Here is a 19,406-nt window from a genome sequence, read left to right on the forward strand (position 1 = left end):
AAAACTCATAATACAGTATTTATCATTCGAAATCGAGTATATACGAAAAATAAAAATTAAATTGAATTGAATAAGAAAAAAAGCCTAGCGCGTGTCTTGGATGCACGCTGTATATAATACGAACGTACCACGCGGGTATAGAATTACGGGAAGCTCGTTTAATTTATTGTTAATAGACTTAGGGTAGGGGGATTTTTTTTAATTTGGTTGTCTAATAACTCGATGGAAATTAATATAGCCCCCTAAAGGCGCGGACCGACAGACACCTACTGCCGTAGCACGGCGATGAAGACGACCATATGCGTGGGACGGTCCGCCGCCGTGGTTAAAACATCACTAAAAAGTAACGACCCTCATAATATTATCATTATTATAATCGTTATTATGACCGTCGAGGTTGATCACTAGAAATCATAATTTAACGACAAACCACGAAAATATGGTACTAGCTACAAGTCCAGTCGCAGTATATAACCGAAGCACGTGGCGACGACGTTATACGCACTGTTCCTAATAAAAGACGCAATTAGGTCTTTGAACATTTGCAAAATATAACCGTGCGCGTAATCGCATTATTATTACCACGTCGGACGTTGGTGGTGAACACTCACGCGTAGGTAATCCGGAAATTTCAACTGAAAGGCTGCAGGTTTAGTGCACGGTAAAGCTAGTGAAAAATCGCATCACTTTTCGACCTTTCTGAAAGATTTAATGAAAACTATATTATAGCACCCGCTGGGGCATAGGTATATATGCGCCGCCGTCACGAGTGCGTAAATAACTGCTTGTTTGCTGCAGGCTGCGGGCAACGGGGAAACTTACATAAATCAGCTAAATCCTACTGGCTCTTTTAACCCGCAAAAGCTCTTTGAGAATATAACGCAATGTGCACTTTCGCGCGAGCCCCCGAAACATATACAACGAAAAGGTACAGTTTGGTCACGAGGTAGGTACCCGACAAACGAAGTTACGTTCACACAGTATATAGGCATGTAACGTTGTCCACATATCATAACCGTGCGTGCGCGGTGTAAAATATAAAAAACTAATAAATCGTTTCGGGCTTATTTTTATTTTAACGCCGGCGAGCGAGTGCAGTTGGGAATAATAATGAAAATATAATATGTAAATTGAATTATTATCGAAAACGTTAAATGTTATAAATTATTACTTTTTAAATTGTTGTATAAAATATTATAATGTTAAACGTGTGTATAAATATTGTTAGTAGTATATGGGATTCAACCGTGAAGTGGAAAAACGAATGGCACAAATATTGGTATTTTAAGTGCATACGAACCATCTGATTGTTAAAACGATATAAAATATTCAAGTTGGTTTGTATGTACACATCGTATATTAATATACTGTTCTGTTTTGTGCGTCACATAATTACGTGTGTATAATTTTTTTTTTTTTAATAATTCAACAAATGTAATTGATTGAAAAATGGACGTAAACTAGTCAAAACTCAATGATTTTTATTTACATAGAACAATAATAATAATACAATCGAAATCTAAACTGATTAACTTCTATATTACTATTAAATATTAATATTTTCGAATATCACTGCAGGCACGTCGTTAGAACTATTGAATTTACCTATACAATACTTATATTTTCTATTAATTAAAACATTTAAAAATAGTGTATTTTTTTAAAATAAATATTCAAATTTAATTTATTATGACTTGTAATAAATTACTACTCTTGAGATTTAATGTAGGAAGGTAGATAATAAAAATAAATTAAAAAGTGATATAACTTTTTAGATTTTAGTTATATAAATATTTTAATTTTATAAATAACATATGTTTGTTGAGCATAAAATTATAATTAAAAACTTTAATAGCGTACACTGTTTATTTTATTTATACTTCAACACTGGGTACCTACGTGATTTTGAGATTAAAAAAATAAGCATTTTAAGGTTGGTGGAATTTTTAGTAAATTTGACGACAATGAAAATTTGAATGATAGATGGAAGAAAGAGACATTTAATACCATACTCGCGAGTAAGTGTTATCATTGGCAGCTTGCATTCGACTTAATTTATGTAATAGTTACTTGGTAGTTGGTGCCACGGTGAATCGATCGTAGACTTATAACTTATTACCGTGAGTTATAAGCCACGTCCTGTGTTCGTTCATTGCTTAGGTCTAACCATGAAGGATTATTATATGCGCATATTATTAAGTAAAGTCTGTTAGAAAAGAAAATAAGTTGCGTGTGATGACAATTACAAACGGACATATTTTATTATTGAAATAGGACCTCGCCCGACGCTAGTTTCACTATCCATAACAAATATAATATTATGTATATAATATAGCCACTTGTCGCATTCGAGTTGAATAAAACCGTAAAATAGAATTTACGCCAAGTAACCTCGAACTCTTCTTCGGACATAGGTTTTCGTAAATCGATGCCCCCCCCCCTTTCTCCGATCCACAACTACTACCGACCCTACGAGAAAAATAAATTAATAATAATAATAATAAACGTATTTTATCCTGTCGCGCTGTCCGACTTAATCTGCATTTTCAAACGAGCCTGTATTATAATACTATAACCCACGCTGGAATGCTGGCGCACGGCGACGCAGACAAACTATCACACACATGAGGGCGCACTCATTAATAAGTTGTCGATTTATTGTCTGTGTATATATATACGGATGTGATATAATATATATGTACGCATATATACACTACCGGTTTTACACATACTATTTCCTCTGTTTGTGTATATACGAGACAGTGATAAACGAAATTGGACGGGCGCATATTATAAAGGATGACCGCGGCAGTCGATGGCAATCAAAAACCGCATCCAAAAAACAATTTACTGGATACTCGTGACGTATACGAAATACGAATAAGCGTTAAATAACGTAAAGCAGGGGATGGTATTCAAGAAGGTATTCGTTATTTTGAGAAAGATCGTTCTCAGCGAATATTCTATAAAGAATTTTATTTTTGAAATTTTAAAGTACATATAGTCTGTTAACTGTTTGAGTAGCTACCAAGAAATCGAAATCCACTATAGTTTTAAAAAGAAAATCCATCAAATCACAATACTGTTGTATTATTTTTTTAAAAAAAAATAATAAATAATCTAGTGTATAAGACCTACATTTTGAACGATGGTTTTTTAATTAAGAAAATTAATTGACTTACAATTTATTTTAAGCAAACAAATTTTAAATTAATGTGCGATAGAGTTTAAAAGTTCATTACTCTTGAAATATCCATTGAGTACTAAACTTTTAAAAAACTTAGAAATTCTATTGAATGTCAAGACCTAAGGACAGTAAAGTTATTAATTTCAGATTCTTTTTTCAGTTAGTTCCTTATATCATCGAATAAAATAAAATCGAGTAGATTGTGTTTTATTAAAAATATCTACGCCGCAATTAATTTATACTCGCTTAATGGAATCACATCCCTCTTCTCATAATATTAATAATAATATACGCGTATATTTTATTTAAATTTATTTTAAGTGATTCGTGTTTTCAAGTACAAAATCACAAAATATTTTTTCTATTTATTTAATAAAAATGCTAATAAATTAAAATATCGCCGAATATCAAATTACATTTGTATAAATATAAAAATAAAAAGAGGAAAGCTGGTAAACGCTCATCTGTGCTGTACAGAAGGTGTCGAATGTACTTCGCCATTGAATAAGTCACTATATTATGTATTCGTTAAATTTAATGAATAATGAATAATGATAAACTATTACATACGAAAAACAATTCTGATCGAAGACAGATCGTCAGTCTATATTATTTACTGAGTAGGTTTATTATATTTTATGATGTATTATTAATGCTATTATAATAATTTATATGCTATTATCAGTATATAGCAAATTATTAATTAGTAATACGGTAAGTTGAATTAATTTTCCAAAAAAATCAAACATATTTAATTTAATCAATATTAAAGAATATATATTATAATGTAGATACTTATATTATTTTTAATATGTTCTGAGTAAATATTGATTCGTCGTAAAATAGCATGAATAGGTTCGATACAAATCCATACAAAAAAAAAAAAAAAAATAATAAAAATAGGAAGAAGCTTAAAATTAATCTAAATGTTTTGAAAATGTCATTATGTATATAATTAAATACCTATAAAAATACACCTGCGTAAAAATTTTAAGTTCTACGAATAATATTTTAGATTAGGTACAACAAAATAACTAAATTCGTTATTTTATGTTTAAAAATCTATTTTTGTCCAAATTTTAATTTCAAATGTTTATAAAAAAAAATAAAAATAAAAATAAAAACTCATATACTTACTTTTTATTTTTAATTACAAAATAATTTGCAAACTTTTGCAATTTTGACAAAATTTTTAAACATTACAATTTTTTGATTCAATAAAATTTTTTTTATTGGTATTAACGGAAAAATGTTTTAAATATTAATTCTCTATTTTATATTATATAAAATATTTAAAAAATTAATATTTAAGAATTGAGCAGAAACTGAACGTTCATAATCTAATTGTACCCTATTAATTGTATTTTTCTAATATACTTAATAAAGTTATGTATAATAACATAACATTAGATAAGTATACGTTATACAAATATCGTTTTTAAAATGCCATACTTGACTACATAGATTAATAGTTGTATCTGAAAAATAGAGATTCGAATGAAACTTGAAAGAGTATGATTGTACGAATTGCATATGTATATAGATATGGTCCAGCGTTGAAAAACCGTCAGTCGTCAATTTTGAAATATCATTATTATATATACAACACGTATTCTATATATTATATAATATGTATAATGTGTATTGTATTATTTACGTCATACATTATTATATAGGACGTCGCATTGATACCCCTCAATACAAATTTTACCCTACGTCAATAAATCATTGTGTCCAAAGCCCAAGTAGCTATAATATATTATTATTATTATTTTCGTCTCCAAGAGAATATCAATGACCGCATTCGTTTTTGGTACTTAATACGAAAAAAAATCGTTTTTGTATTCTATCGGTCAAAGTATAGTCGCGAAATATACAATAATATAAGTGATAAGAAGAACCCTTTCGGCACGAGTTCATTTACGTCTATATGACGTAATATATGTATATATATATTCAGTTATAGCGTATAAAAGAACGGTTAAATGGATACAGTATTTGACCTTACCGCTAACGAAATCTCCGTGCGCGGAATTTAAAAACCATTTATAGCATCGGCACAAAATGAAAACCTGCCAACAGAGTCGGCTTTTGCTCAGGATAGGTTTAACGCTTGCAAAAAAACGATTTGTCAAACAGTAAACGCAATATTCGGTGTAAACACATGAACTGTCAGACCACAGAAATATGTAATAATACCAATAAGAAATCGCGATGTATTATAATATTATATGTGTTGTGCAAGTTGTCGGAAGGGAGTGAGTTTGGGCCGTAATTGAGTCTCCCGTTTGATCCCCAGCGCCCCAATAATATATGGTGTAAACAAGGGAGAGGTGACTCACGCGTTTCCGTCGGGTTAAAACAGTTGGTTACTATTGCGCTTTTTGTAAGAAATATATATTGGATCGAGGTTTTCGATTTAGAACATTATTGTAGTCTAGAGTAATACAGAGTGTTTTACCAAGCATGTTCACCCCCTTTTATCCTTGAATAATGAATTTATTCAAATTCAGAGTTTTGGAATTTTTATATTAACTGTTTTTTTTTTAAATTAAAAAACCGTTTATATTATAGATTGTTAAGTAGAAAATAAAAATTATCTAGTACAGAAATATAGAAACTATTTAGTTGTTTTTTAAACTATTTCAGGAGCATCCTGTGGCGATATAAACTCTTAATTATTTAGTGAATAATTTGTTTGAAAATATTGATATACTAACTTAATTCAAAATTCGGTTAAGTAGTTATCAATCATAAAAATGTTTAAACTCAGGTTATAAGTCATTAAAAATTGGTTCAAAAAAATATAAAATAAGATGTTGGATCTAGTATTTATTATAAGTGTACTATTTTTACAAATTAATAATGATGATTGAATAATGTCAATAATTAAAAATTTTCAAATTGCTATAACTCCTATATCTTCTAAACCCATTATTATAAATCTATTAAATTATAAACACAAAGTTAAATGACTTAAAAACTATTCATTAAACTTTTGATTTTGATGTAAGAAAATTTTCAGAAAAAAAATCCTCTAAATAATGCACAATAGAAAAAATGTTAGGTACCCATTTAAAAAATTAAGTTTGTATTTCTACAGAACATTCTTTAACAAGTACATACCTAACATATCAGGAATTTAATATTAGGATCTAAATTATATACCTACATATTCAAAAATTCCAAAATTCACATTTTAAATAACTGCATTGTTGAAGTAAAAAAAGGGGGGGGGGCAAGTATGCTTAGTAAATCATCTATACATGTATATTAAATTTATATACTATTAATTAATTTTTGAAAACGCAAAATACATGCGAATCAGCTAATCAATCTTTTTTTAATGTATCGATACCAAACCGTTTTTATTCTTTAATAATTTATATATTATGATTCTCTAAGGATCGTCTAATAGAAAAGCTTAAGGTAGGTATTTAATACAAGTATAAAAGTAATATTACATTTCTCGTTTTCTAAAAAGATAATATCTTTACAGCTAATATAATTATCTTATCGTGTTATACTATCTTTAAAATATAAATACAGTTTGACTTGTTTAGTAGATTGCAAGTATTGATACATACATTTTTAATAGCTTAGTATAAAAACTAAAAGAAAAAAATTATCTAACTTAGTATCTATATCATCCCACATAACTATTAACATTATAAAATGTATTATAGTATAAGTGGGTTAAGATTGTACAGAATAATAAATTTATTATAATTTTGTCAAATACCTAAATTATATAAATTTAAATTTAAAATATAATTTCTAAGTAACTAAATAATGAACCTAATAATTTTACTCGTAAGTAATGTTCTCAATAATAATAACTAATATTTCTAATAATTTTAGTACAATTATAATACCGTAGGTTATTAAATATAAATAAATACTAAGTTTGAATATTAATACTTATGTGTTTTACTGTTGTATAAATTTTTTAGCTACAGATTACGTTAAGAATAAAAATTTAAGCGTATACCTATCTATAAAATCATTTCAACTAACTAACCGAATTTATGAAGTCATATACATAATGAAGGTATTGTAGAGAACTAGGGATATTATGTACAGCAGTAGGTATAGACGTTAAGTTGTTTATAGACGGAAGACGGCTGTAATATGGATCAAAATAATAAACGTTTATTTTTTTTTCTACAAATAACTTCCAAAACAACATTAACGATTCTATTATAAACAAACAGTACTTTTGAAATCAGCCAATCACCAACTATTGCCGGTCGAACAAAACCAGAACATCTGCCCGTGATCGGGGCCTGCTCCTGTGAATGACACTAAGTCGGACCCGAGCGACACAATGGTAGTTTGTACCCAGGTATACTATAGACAGAGGGGGGATGGTGACCTAAGCGCGTTTATGAAAGCGAAATTTATCCCCCTATACTCCCCCATTCTAGACGGATTTTAATATTTACGTCTGGGGGGAAAATGAAAAAACCGATTTATATTAGACTTATCGGACCGCAAAATCGGAGCACGTGCTGCTTACACCATTTCAGTAATTTTTTCTAGATTCCTAATATTATATGCGGTCCCCCCACATATGCAAGGGGATGTTCCACGTCCAGTAAGAGCGTATTTCCGGGTTTCAACAGTTTAAACAGAAAGGGAGGTAAATAAAAGGATTGTATTTACACATTAAATCTATAAACTATAAGAACACATACTTTTAAGTATCTGTTATAAGTATTAATTATATGAATGATCGTTTTATTGTAAATTTTATTTTTAATTTAACATTCAATATGTAGTTTTTAGAATTGTTCTAGTAAGTAGTACCTACTTAATGCCATAATTTTGAAATGAAGTTTTTTACAAATCAACTATACAATATACATATTAAATTTGTATGGATATTTTGATATTATAATAAATATTAATACAGAAATTGTTCTAAATTTTGAAAAGAAACATTAGCTGTTTAAATAACGTAATAAAATAATTTTATACAGAAGTGTATAATATTTTGTAATGTACATTGATATTAGGTATTTATTATAAGTAGGGAAAAGATATTTGTATTATTACCATAAAAATGCAGTTGGAAACTAAATAAAAATAAAACTATTGACAGGAGATTATTGAATTAAATTAAAAACTAAAAATATTTGAATATTTTTTTATAAATATATTTTCTTTTATGTTTATAAATCGTCGCTTATCAAGATACGGCAATTTATTATGTATACAATTGTATATAATTTTTTTCATTTCTAGAATCTATTTTGATTGATGACTAAGTGTCTCATTAAGTCTATAAAAATGATTTAGGAAATAGCATTATAGTAATAACATAATATATAAATAGTATTAGGTAATAAAAGTGTATATTATTTAAACTTAATTATTTTTGACGAATACGATTTAAAGTTTTGAATGATAAACTAAAAATATTTAAAAATCATTTTCTCATAAATTTAATTTTTTACCGTCCACACAGCAATAAAAGTTATAACCGACCTATTGGTAAGCTTAATTATTCAAACAGTTTAAATTGTAGAGACACATCAAACATCACACGTTTTATGATATAATATAAATGTAAATATTTATAATTTAAAAAATATCAAATAAAGATATCACCTTTTAATGTATTGTAGGTATCATTATTACGGTATTATATATTTTTCATAACAATATTATCATTATAGATGTAATTCCAAGTGCATATAATATACGAGAAGCACATAATATTTTCCTCACCAGCCGATTCATTCAACACTAAAATACAATGGCCCCGAAAACTGGTCCGCCGGGGCTTTGTCAACAATTCATATGTTCTCGATTGGTATAGCACTAATGAACTATTATAAAGTTTTATCGCGTATTCCCTCGCCGATCTCGTTGTGCTCGACAATAAACTTATTGATATTATATACGGTCAATTTGTCAAAAATAATAATAAAAAGAGAAGTTAGAGAGCAAAAATGAAACCGAAGAAATGAGAGAAACGCGATTTATCGTGAAAACCGCGATAATGTTGTTCGGGCCGTTCTTGTCGAGGATAAGATTTCTCCAAGGGATTATATACTGCACAGTAGACGCACATATACGTACACGCGTACGTGTAGGTCAACAATCTACCCTGAGCAGGAAATTGTCCCAGGAGAGCCGTTTACCGGTTTCCATCTCGAAGATATTGCGCGCCATCCGCCCCGCCGAATAAACGTCCACTCGTAAATTGTAGGAGAGAAAAAATAAATCCAAAAGCACCCGCACGACCAGCGCGGGGACATCATTGCACTCGGACAATAATTTATTTTCATCGATTTGACATCGCGGATTGCTCGGTGTTCCTATTAATTAGGAATCGCGTGGCATCGCATGAGAGAAAAAAAAACAGATGACAATTTACGCATATTAAAATACACACATTTATAGTATAATAAGTACATAATATTATGTTTATATATAATACGAGGACAGAGGTGTAGGTAGCAGCGCACTACCGCTTGCCGGATTACCGGTTTTTTGTTTCTTTAACAATTTTATCGCCGTGGTGGGGGTGTGGGGTATGTGACAGACGTCATTGATGGATGACCCCCGAACGTAGTTATACCCAGGTGTTGAATATCATTTAGAGAAACAGTTCGAAGTGTTTTTTAATAATACGACTATACTGCGGGACCACCGTTGATGAATATACATTCAAAATAGGTATTTTTAGCGTCTCTCACAGCGAGTCGGACGAGTTTACTTTTTATTTGTTTATATATTACAAACTCAATTTTTTCTACCTCACGATGTAATTTATTTAATATGATTGGCATTAAACTTAAAGAAAACGCAAACAAAACAAGATAATTCGAATGTATAATATAAACATTCCAAAGCAATAAAATACGAAATGTACTTAAAACCAAATCAAATGTGTTATGGTGTAACAACGATAAAAACCACATAACATTAACAGAATAAGTTTACAGTCTGAATATGTTACTTCTTTTTAATTAGGTTAGACAATTTTATCTTGTTAAATTTGATTTTGATTTTTTTAAAAAACCATTTAATTTAATATGCGTGTAATGTACACACAATGCTTTGTGCTAATATATACCTACTTGAAACCAAACTAAAACCTATAACATCAGCTGTCAAGCTTATAATATGATAGTATGGTACTAAATAAAAACATTCCAAAATAGGAAAATAATATGTAAAGTAAGGTTTTCTGTGAATAAAACATTTTGTAACACAATAATAGGTAAGAACCTGTTTGGACGATCTCTAACTACTTTTTACTTTTTATAGATACGACTTTACGAAGAATGAATATTATTAATTTAGTAAGAAGTAATTTACTAACTGGATTACTCTGAATATTGCGATGAATGTATACAATACATATTACAATTAATATTACAATACGCTACGCAGGTATATAATACAGTAAAATTAATAAAGCTTAAATTAAAAAGAAAAGAATTTTCACCTTATTTTTATGAATTTATGATATTATCGTTAAAAAATCCTGCCGATCTGTTATTTAAACATTTAATGAATAGATAAATCGTTAAACCTATTAAACCTATCTATTTGAGTAAAAGTAGAGTTTGATTATGTTTATTAATACAAGAAACTAACCATACCAATTAAAAATATATACCTATATAGTATATATTATTTTTAAATACCTATTTGGTTTTAATGGCGCCTGCCTAGTAAACATCAAAGAGATTTTTATTTCAAGTGGCTATTAAATTTCTTCCCTCTTTTTTTTTGGTGTAGCATTAAATAGTATTTGTATTTTGTAAAAAAACATTATATATATTTGTGCTTAATTATTTTACTACTTTGTATTATTACAGATGTTTAAATAAAATAATTAATAAGGTAAACCTATAATGTAAACGTAATATTACAAACTATTGTTACATTATAAATGATTTCTATTTAATTACTTTATTGTTATTTATAAACTATTTATATTTCTAAACTACATTTACTTGACTTAAGTATAATAATTTTATAATAACTATTGAGATATAAATAATTTTTTATGTACAAGTTTATTATTATAATTTTTAAATACAATAATATTAGAAGTATTGAAATTTTGTAAGTAAAATTACTGTTGTAAAATGTTTGCTCAATGGTAATATTTTAGCTTACAAAGAGAAACTATAAATAAAAATGTTTTTGTGAAGATTTTTGTTCGCGCTTGGGACATTTTTTTAAACTTAATATATCCAAATGCATTTCTTTTATAGATATATACATTTTTTTTAACTAAAGCTATAATTAGATAGAATACTTCGTAAGTGTTGACGGACTATCAATCATTTGGCGCAATGATGTACATTGTGTCGTTACATATGTAGCATTATATAATAAGTTTTTTTTTAATTCAATTATCTTTGTATAGAATTACCTAAGAAGATTAATGATACATCTACGATATTCGTGACTTATGATGAGTCTAAGATGAATATATTATTATTAATTAAGTTAATATATAGAGATTTTTCTAAATACTTTTTAGACTAACATTTTTTTTATGATTAAAATATTTAAAAACAGATATTTATAAACATAAATGTTATTATTGTAAACCCTAATGTAGTATTTTATTTTAAGGAGAAAAGTATAGGCTAATTTATTAATTCACCTTAGTGGTAATCGGTTGGTATAGATATATAATATGATATTATTATTATTTTTAAATAATTTGTTTTATAAATTGTAAGTTGCACTGTCACTTTATCGTAAAATATTGAGATTTGAGATGAGGTAAATTAATTATTTTTGTGTACATCTACATATATTTAAGAAAAAATAAAATATATTACAATATTGTTAGCTACTCTATTTGAAGTCTAAATAACTAAAAATGATTACGTTAAATTTTGTATACAAAACATCTTTAGTAATTTTTGTCCATAGAGATTTTACTTAAATTTAATATCTTGTATTCCTGTTTTACCAATTTTAAAAGCCATTTTCTGTTGTGAGTACAAAAACCCATTTAGATTTAAGTGCCATGTCATTTTCACCTTCAAACATTTGAGTTCACACGTCTCGTGATCCATCATTGTTGTATCATTTTTCACTCGGAGCCATGTACAAAATAAGTACATCTCCTGAATACTTGGAAAACCAAATAAGTTGAAATTGGGTTTGGAGGGTGTTTACTGTTCATAGTTAGGAAACTGATGCGATTTTCAACTCTTATTTTACCCCAATATCTTCAGAAGCAGTCAACTATGATAAATACAAGTGTCAATGCATGATTCGGTCCCTTGAGGTTTTTGGCCTAAGGGCTTCGAGAACAATTATTCTTGTTTTCACTACTTTTTTTTAATGATTTACAAAAAGATTCATGACAGCGATGATGAAAAATCCAATTCTTAACCACTACCCTACAGAGTACATTGTGATTACATTTGAAATATTACCAAAGTTTAAGAAATGCGATTTGAGTGTTATGCTCCATTGTACCATAATAATATAAATAATTATTTCTCGTATATAACTTATATGCAATGTATATAAGTAGTTTATAATTTTATACATGATATATTATGATGTATGATTTGTTTTATAACATCCAATAAGAAATGAATAATGAATAATGATAGCATGTATACCGAATACTGTACGAGTACAGTTTATTTTGAAGATTTCTTATAGTTTTCTAGTATTTTTTGTTTGCAAAAAATATAAAATGATGGTTGTTTTTTTTACAAGGCAAATTATGTTTTTCGGTTTTGTTCAAATATAATAATCTGATAAGAGTAAATATTACCAGAAATTTTTAGTAATAAAACTGTGGTTCTCGTGTAGGTAATAATTTTTGTCTGCAGTGAAACCCCTGCAGGGTATTAACAACGACGACAAATCTCTTGTTTTGGCATAAAGAAAAATACCATTTTTTTTTATACTCCCAGTTTTTTTTTTTTTTGCTCTTTTTACGGTCAAATAGCCTTTCGGATATTATTAACGTTGTGGTATCCACTTGTGAGCACCTATCTTTTGTCCCATGTGTTTAATTAGTGAAGCTCGCAACAATAGAACGTGTACCTATACATGTACATGAGTATGAATCGAGTTTTTCGAAAAACCCATATCACGTATATGGAAAGCAAAGAAAAATAATAATGACCAGTGGTTTACTGCTAATGACGATGTTAACGTAGCGACTATAATTATTGCTCCAGATAAAACGGGTTTTGGTCAGCAGCCGCGAATACAAGAGGGAATATCGTACGTTATAACTACTGTTCCTGCGGGCTAAATCGTAGGTGTTATCAGTTTTGGCGTTAAACATATAATTGTGTACATAATATTGTGATATAATGTATAATATTATGTTGGGTACCTACGTTATAACGAGCGCAGCAGCGGTGTCGGTGCCTTTGTATTGCCCACATTGAGGTATAAAATAAAAATACATAGGTACTCGATCGTACGGTACAGGGTGAACTCGATATCGCGATATACGCATATATTACCTACATCGGAAAGTTTCTAACGCTTTGCATAATAACGTTTGTTAAAAACACAGTTGCTCACCGTTTTTAGGTTGTATCAAATCGTATTATATGTATTATACGACGGTTATATTTTTTTTTCAACCGTCAATCATAAACTATTTGACCTGAGGATAAGATTTGCCGAATTCGGAATTACCATATATAATCTTTGCACGGAGAGCGTGTCGGAGCCGAAAAAAAAATAATTGTAAAATAATAAAACAGATTCGTTTACCCTATAGTATAATAACGCCGACGCGACGTGCCCTGGGCACTATAGCGCAGTCTACGTTTGTATAATAATAAAAAGAAAAATATTTAAAATCAAGTAACTGCTGGCAGATCGTTTGTACAACAACAGCAAATTATGTGTGTATAATAATAATAATAATAATAATAAAACATTATAATCATAATGCGATTAAAACACAGTATTTTATGCTGCCATATAGGTATACACACACACACACACACTCATACGCGCGCGCATTGCCGCATTGAAGAAAAAAAAATAATATATTCTGCATATTAGTACGTTCGCTTGGATAACAACGCGTACGCATGCTTTTTATTCAAAAACCGTTTGACTTAGGTACGTTTTAAGAATATACAATTTTTGTTATAATAGTATTGTTTGTATAATATTTTTTTATTCGTTATACTTTTGTATGTTATACTTATAATGCCTATTAGCTTATTACCATTTGACCGTGGTAATGTTAAAAATATCACCAGAGAATTATCTTTAATAAAATAATAAATACTTCATTCTATTTTTTAAATGTTTATTTTAAAGAAACACTTTAAAAATTGAATACAATTTTTGAATTTAATTAATAATATAGTTCATTAACGCCAGTATAAGTAAACATAACTTTGAAGATGGTCATAGAATCATTTCAGTCAAAACATCAAACTAAACAAAACAAACATTTAGAGTATTTCAAACTATTAATCAAGTCACCTATGATAACACAAGCGAAAACTCTAAAATAATAATTTACTTAGGTACCTAATAATTTATTATCGGGACAAAATATTATCACTAGTGTTTTTAGTTAATAAGTTGACCAATTAATTTGGATTATAATATTTAAAATATCTGTAATATATCATCATTACTCAATAAAGTATTTTATCCAATTACTTGCATGATAACATTCGATTAACTAAACAACAATACTACAAATACGATTAAAAAATTGCAATATAAGTTTATAACAATATTATAAAATCTTAAATTGATATATTTTACAAAACCATGCAACTCGATCTCTATTAGGTATGATTTATTTTCATAAAAAAAAAATCTTTAGATACTTAAGACTTTGGAACACTTATATTATTTATATAATAACATAGGTTTATCGGGGCTCACAGACAAGAGAACCACTTGAAAAAAGAACGAGCGAGAGGGCAGTAAGAAACATATCCTTTTCCATTTTTAAGCACCTAGCATTATGGTCGTTTCCACACAGAAGTCCATTAGTCACAGGGGCCTTTTTACACACATCCATCAGAGTCGCAAGCCCTACTCACATCAATAGTATAACGATTGTATACATCACATGCACCCTGTGTGTCGAGTATAGGACGGAAGGTAGACAACTTTGACTTGTCCAATGGACGAGCCCCCCGAGATAAAGAAGCCCGTTCACGCAGGGCGCACGGTGCGCATGGATATATGTACATGCAGTGAGAGTGTAGGGGTATAATCCGTTTTTACTGGAAACGGATCAATTTGTCTAACCTTTGCCCCGAGCTACGGTAAATATCGTCCAGTTTGGTCTCATTCCCGGCCCAGTCAAATGTATCCGGTTGAAATAAATCGCTCTGATTTCTAAAAACTGCGTGATTGTATGCACCGAAAGGATTTTACGAGGTATGAACGAATTCTCCAGAGGCCCCAGAAATAAGTTTGTTTTTCGCTAAAAAGACACGGCGATTGACAATTCGTTTGTTTTATGCTACGCAATATCCGTTTTGTCTTAACTTCCGAAGTAAAACCGTATTTCCGTGTTTGCTTGAAAAGTAAATGTTTAGTTGAAATGATGATAATCCGAGGAGCAGACTACAGTCGTATTTTATCCTTTATTGATTGGTTTTAAAATTGAAAACAATAATGTATCAGTTATTACTGAAATGAAACCGAATTTTCTTATTTCGTAGTAATATTTTAATAATATCTTAGAAATTATTAAATAGTTTTGATGATATTTTAAACAATCGAATGGTTAATGTTTATATATGGTAATGTTTTTTAATTAAAAATATATTGTACTGGCGTACAGGGTACTACGAGTATATAGAAAATAGTTTAAAATAATATAATGTATAATCGGGTTAATAAGTGTTATGATTTATGTGAATGTATAAAACACATAAGTATGAGTTTGCATAAGATTTAAAACTTGTTTATCCATTCGAAGATAAAACGAGTTTTTAAAGATTTAGATAGGCTCGTGTTTTATTTTATAAAATATATAGAATGTGTTTATTATAATCTTAAAAATCTTAATATCTTATAAACATAGACTTGAATAATATAATATGTAGAGCATACATAATATTAATTATTTATTTTAGTAAAATTAAATTATTATCGCATTAATTATAGTACTAAATAATATGAAGTAATCGGGAAATCTATAAAAATAGTATAATATAATAAAGTTTAAGATTTGCAGTTAAGCAGTTGCTATAGAATCATGAGATATAATATAACCTTTTACTGAATTTGATTAACAGGGGAATATATCAAAAGCCAAAATTAATTATCATCTCGTAGGTCTTCATTTAAATTTTAATCAAATAATCCGTGTATAATTACGGAAAGACTCACCTCAGAGGCTCAAAATGGTAAAGGTTAAGGGGTTGCGTACATACATTATTAATAATCAAACTTTAAGAAGTCTTCTACCATTAAGCTTTCAATGTTTAAACTTAGTTATTATGTACAACAAAGCCTACCAATATATTTAAGTCATAAAATTGTTTATGTTTTACATTACTGAAGTATGTATACAATAAATACAAATATGTTTGAACAATTTGTTTTTCTCATTAGTAAGCTATAAAACATGAAAATTATTAAATGAATAAAATATAATTTATTAAATCTACTAAACTCGTTAACAATTCATAAATGTTTGTTTATTTTTTATTACATTGTTGAATAAACAAATTTAAAGAATATATATTAATAATAATATCAATAATTTAATAAATCCTCGAGAAAATCTTATAATAGGATAAGCAATAAGCATTGTGTGCTTAAATTGTTTATTCTCAATTGCAAAAAAATATTTCTAAAGGCGTATAAAGTATAATAAAATAATTTACGTCTATACATTTATATGCTAATTACGATGTCTACACTTATATTTATCGTTTTATTAATACATAGCTATCGAGTAAATTATCTCTCCTCGCCATGTGTTTAAATTAAAATTTTCAAAACACGTTTTAAAACCACCTTTTAAAATATTGCATGTTTAATTTTCATTTAAATAAATAGGATTATTTCTTCTAATTTATACTACATAAGTGTATGCAGTTCATGGTGTACTTTGAATAATTGAATCACAAAGATATAGATCACAAATTTATACCAATGATATACAAAATGATGAATAACAACATCTAAATCAGTAAAAAAAAAATGTAATATATTTTACACCAAATGCATAGGCGTACTAGCTAATTTAATTTGACAATTGTTTTTTAATAGATTATAATAGAAAAGGAGACGAATTTAAATTATAATTTCACTTTCAAAAAATGTAAATATTACGTGTCTGATATGAATAATATATCGATATGATTTAATACTTTGTAATATATTTTAATTCGTATGCAAAACATCGTTTTAATTGTCTCGTTTATTGCCTGTTTCCTCGTGTCATTCGATTACTTTGATCCCCTATCATCGTTAGATGTTAGCCTCTTAATCTCACACCATAAGTCACGTTTAGGCAATAATGTAACCCCCCGGTCGTTTTTTCACCCGAACAACATATAGCCGGTTTATTGATAGCGCTTCACCCGTGTTCGTGAATCATAAGCGAGGATCTCACCATACCATCAGCATATTATATACCCGGTATCTTTAAATCCTCACGATTTTTCAATTTTCTTTTCTTTATTATTAATATTATGTTACTATTTTTTTTTTTTTTTTATCACAAAGGAAAGTCTGCATAAATAAACCATTCTGCTGACCCGAAATAGCACACATCACATATGAACAACCAACAATCCTCTATCACGAAATATCACGTTGACACTCGTATATTATATTATATTAAAAAAAATAATAAATAAAAGAAACCCAGTAAAAAATATGTTGTACAATTAAAAAACGATCATGGATAGAACGTTTGTAAAGAATTTAATAACGTAAATTTTTAATTTGTATTAGATTATCAAATATAATATATTATATATTTTAATGTAGTCAAACGAGGGAATTATGATGAATCTATAATCTACTATAGTCCACTATACATATTTTTTTTTATACCTAGCTGTAGACCGCGAAGGCACGTGCATGACACTTATATAATATGTGTTTTAATAAAGTACCTATTTTCAAGGTGTATATTAATTAAAATAATACATTTTTAAAAACACGAACATGAAAATAGTTTACTAAAATTGTACGAAACCCGTTAAATGAGTTGCTTTTATACTTATATGAATCATGGTTTTAGTTGTTTATTCTCTATTATTATTGTAAGCTATGTACTAAATAGTTTCATCGTTTTTTTTTTCATTTAAAATAGAGAAAAAATAATTACCTACCTTTACAAGCCTTTCGATGTGTCATGGGTTTAGTAGGATCTCTGTAGTATCCCTCCTTGCAGTAATGACAGTATCTGCCGGCCGTGAAGTGTCTACACTTGAGGCACACGCCACCGCTTACCCGACCCGACAGTTTGTACAGTTCCACGTCGAACCGACATCGTTTTGCATGTTCGTTGCAGTTACAAGCTGAAATCATAACAAAATATTATTATTATTATTACATTCATTTTACATTATTCATTTGTAGAGATACCATCATAATTATAAACACACAGTGTCACCTAGTTTAGGACCTACACTAGTACTTACACTACATACTTAGTAGTTGCGTGGTAAGTACCCGGTATACCTATGTTTATGTGTACGTTTGCTTCTATAAGTTTATATAGTATTCGTTTAAACATATTTTAAACTCAATGGATATGCTAATAAACTAAATCTCAATAAATTCAAAAACAATAACAAGAAATCAAAAAAAAAAAGATAAAATAATTTTTATGCATTAAATAATATTTACATTCTGAAAGTAAACAAATCATTATAATCATTAAAATATGCTTATAACAAATATAACACTACATATTTTTGTTTTTTATGTAATAATAGGTAGTATCTACATAACATTAACTACAATACTAACATTATTATTCAACAAGTCTTTAAATGCGATTGTATCGTTTGTAGTATTTTATTTGTAATAAGTATATTTATTATTATTAATTAATATAGTAAGTTTATTATTATATTATTTTTATTACAATAGGTAGAAACATGATGAATATTACCTATGAGTAATACTTACTAACTATATTTAAATCATTTGAAAGCAATACAATTGAAATTATTTCTATTTAAAAACTGATTTATGTTAGTAATATATTATAAACTCAAGGCGTAATAAGCTTTACCCT

At 28.3% G+C, this 19,406-nt stretch overlaps 1 protein-coding gene across 1 annotated transcript in view; it reads right to left on the bottom strand.

Annotated features, from left to right (window-relative positions):
* LOC114122232 (netrin-B-like) overlaps positions 1 to 19,406 on the bottom strand; it is a 72,288-nt gene that overhangs the window by 11,849 nt on the left and 41,033 nt on the right. The window contains exon 2 of the mRNA XM_050203078.1: positions 18,493 to 18,681. Within this exon, the coding sequence (XP_050059035.1) occupies positions 18,493 to 18,681 (189 nt within the window). The remainder of the gene's footprint in view (positions 1 to 18,492; positions 18,682 to 19,406) is intronic.

This window comes from Aphis gossypii, chromosome 3, assembly GCF_020184175.1.
Source record: "Aphis gossypii isolate Hap1 chromosome 3, ASM2018417v2, whole genome shotgun sequence".
NCBI lineage: Eukaryota > Metazoa > Arthropoda > Insecta > Hemiptera > Aphididae > Aphis > Aphis gossypii.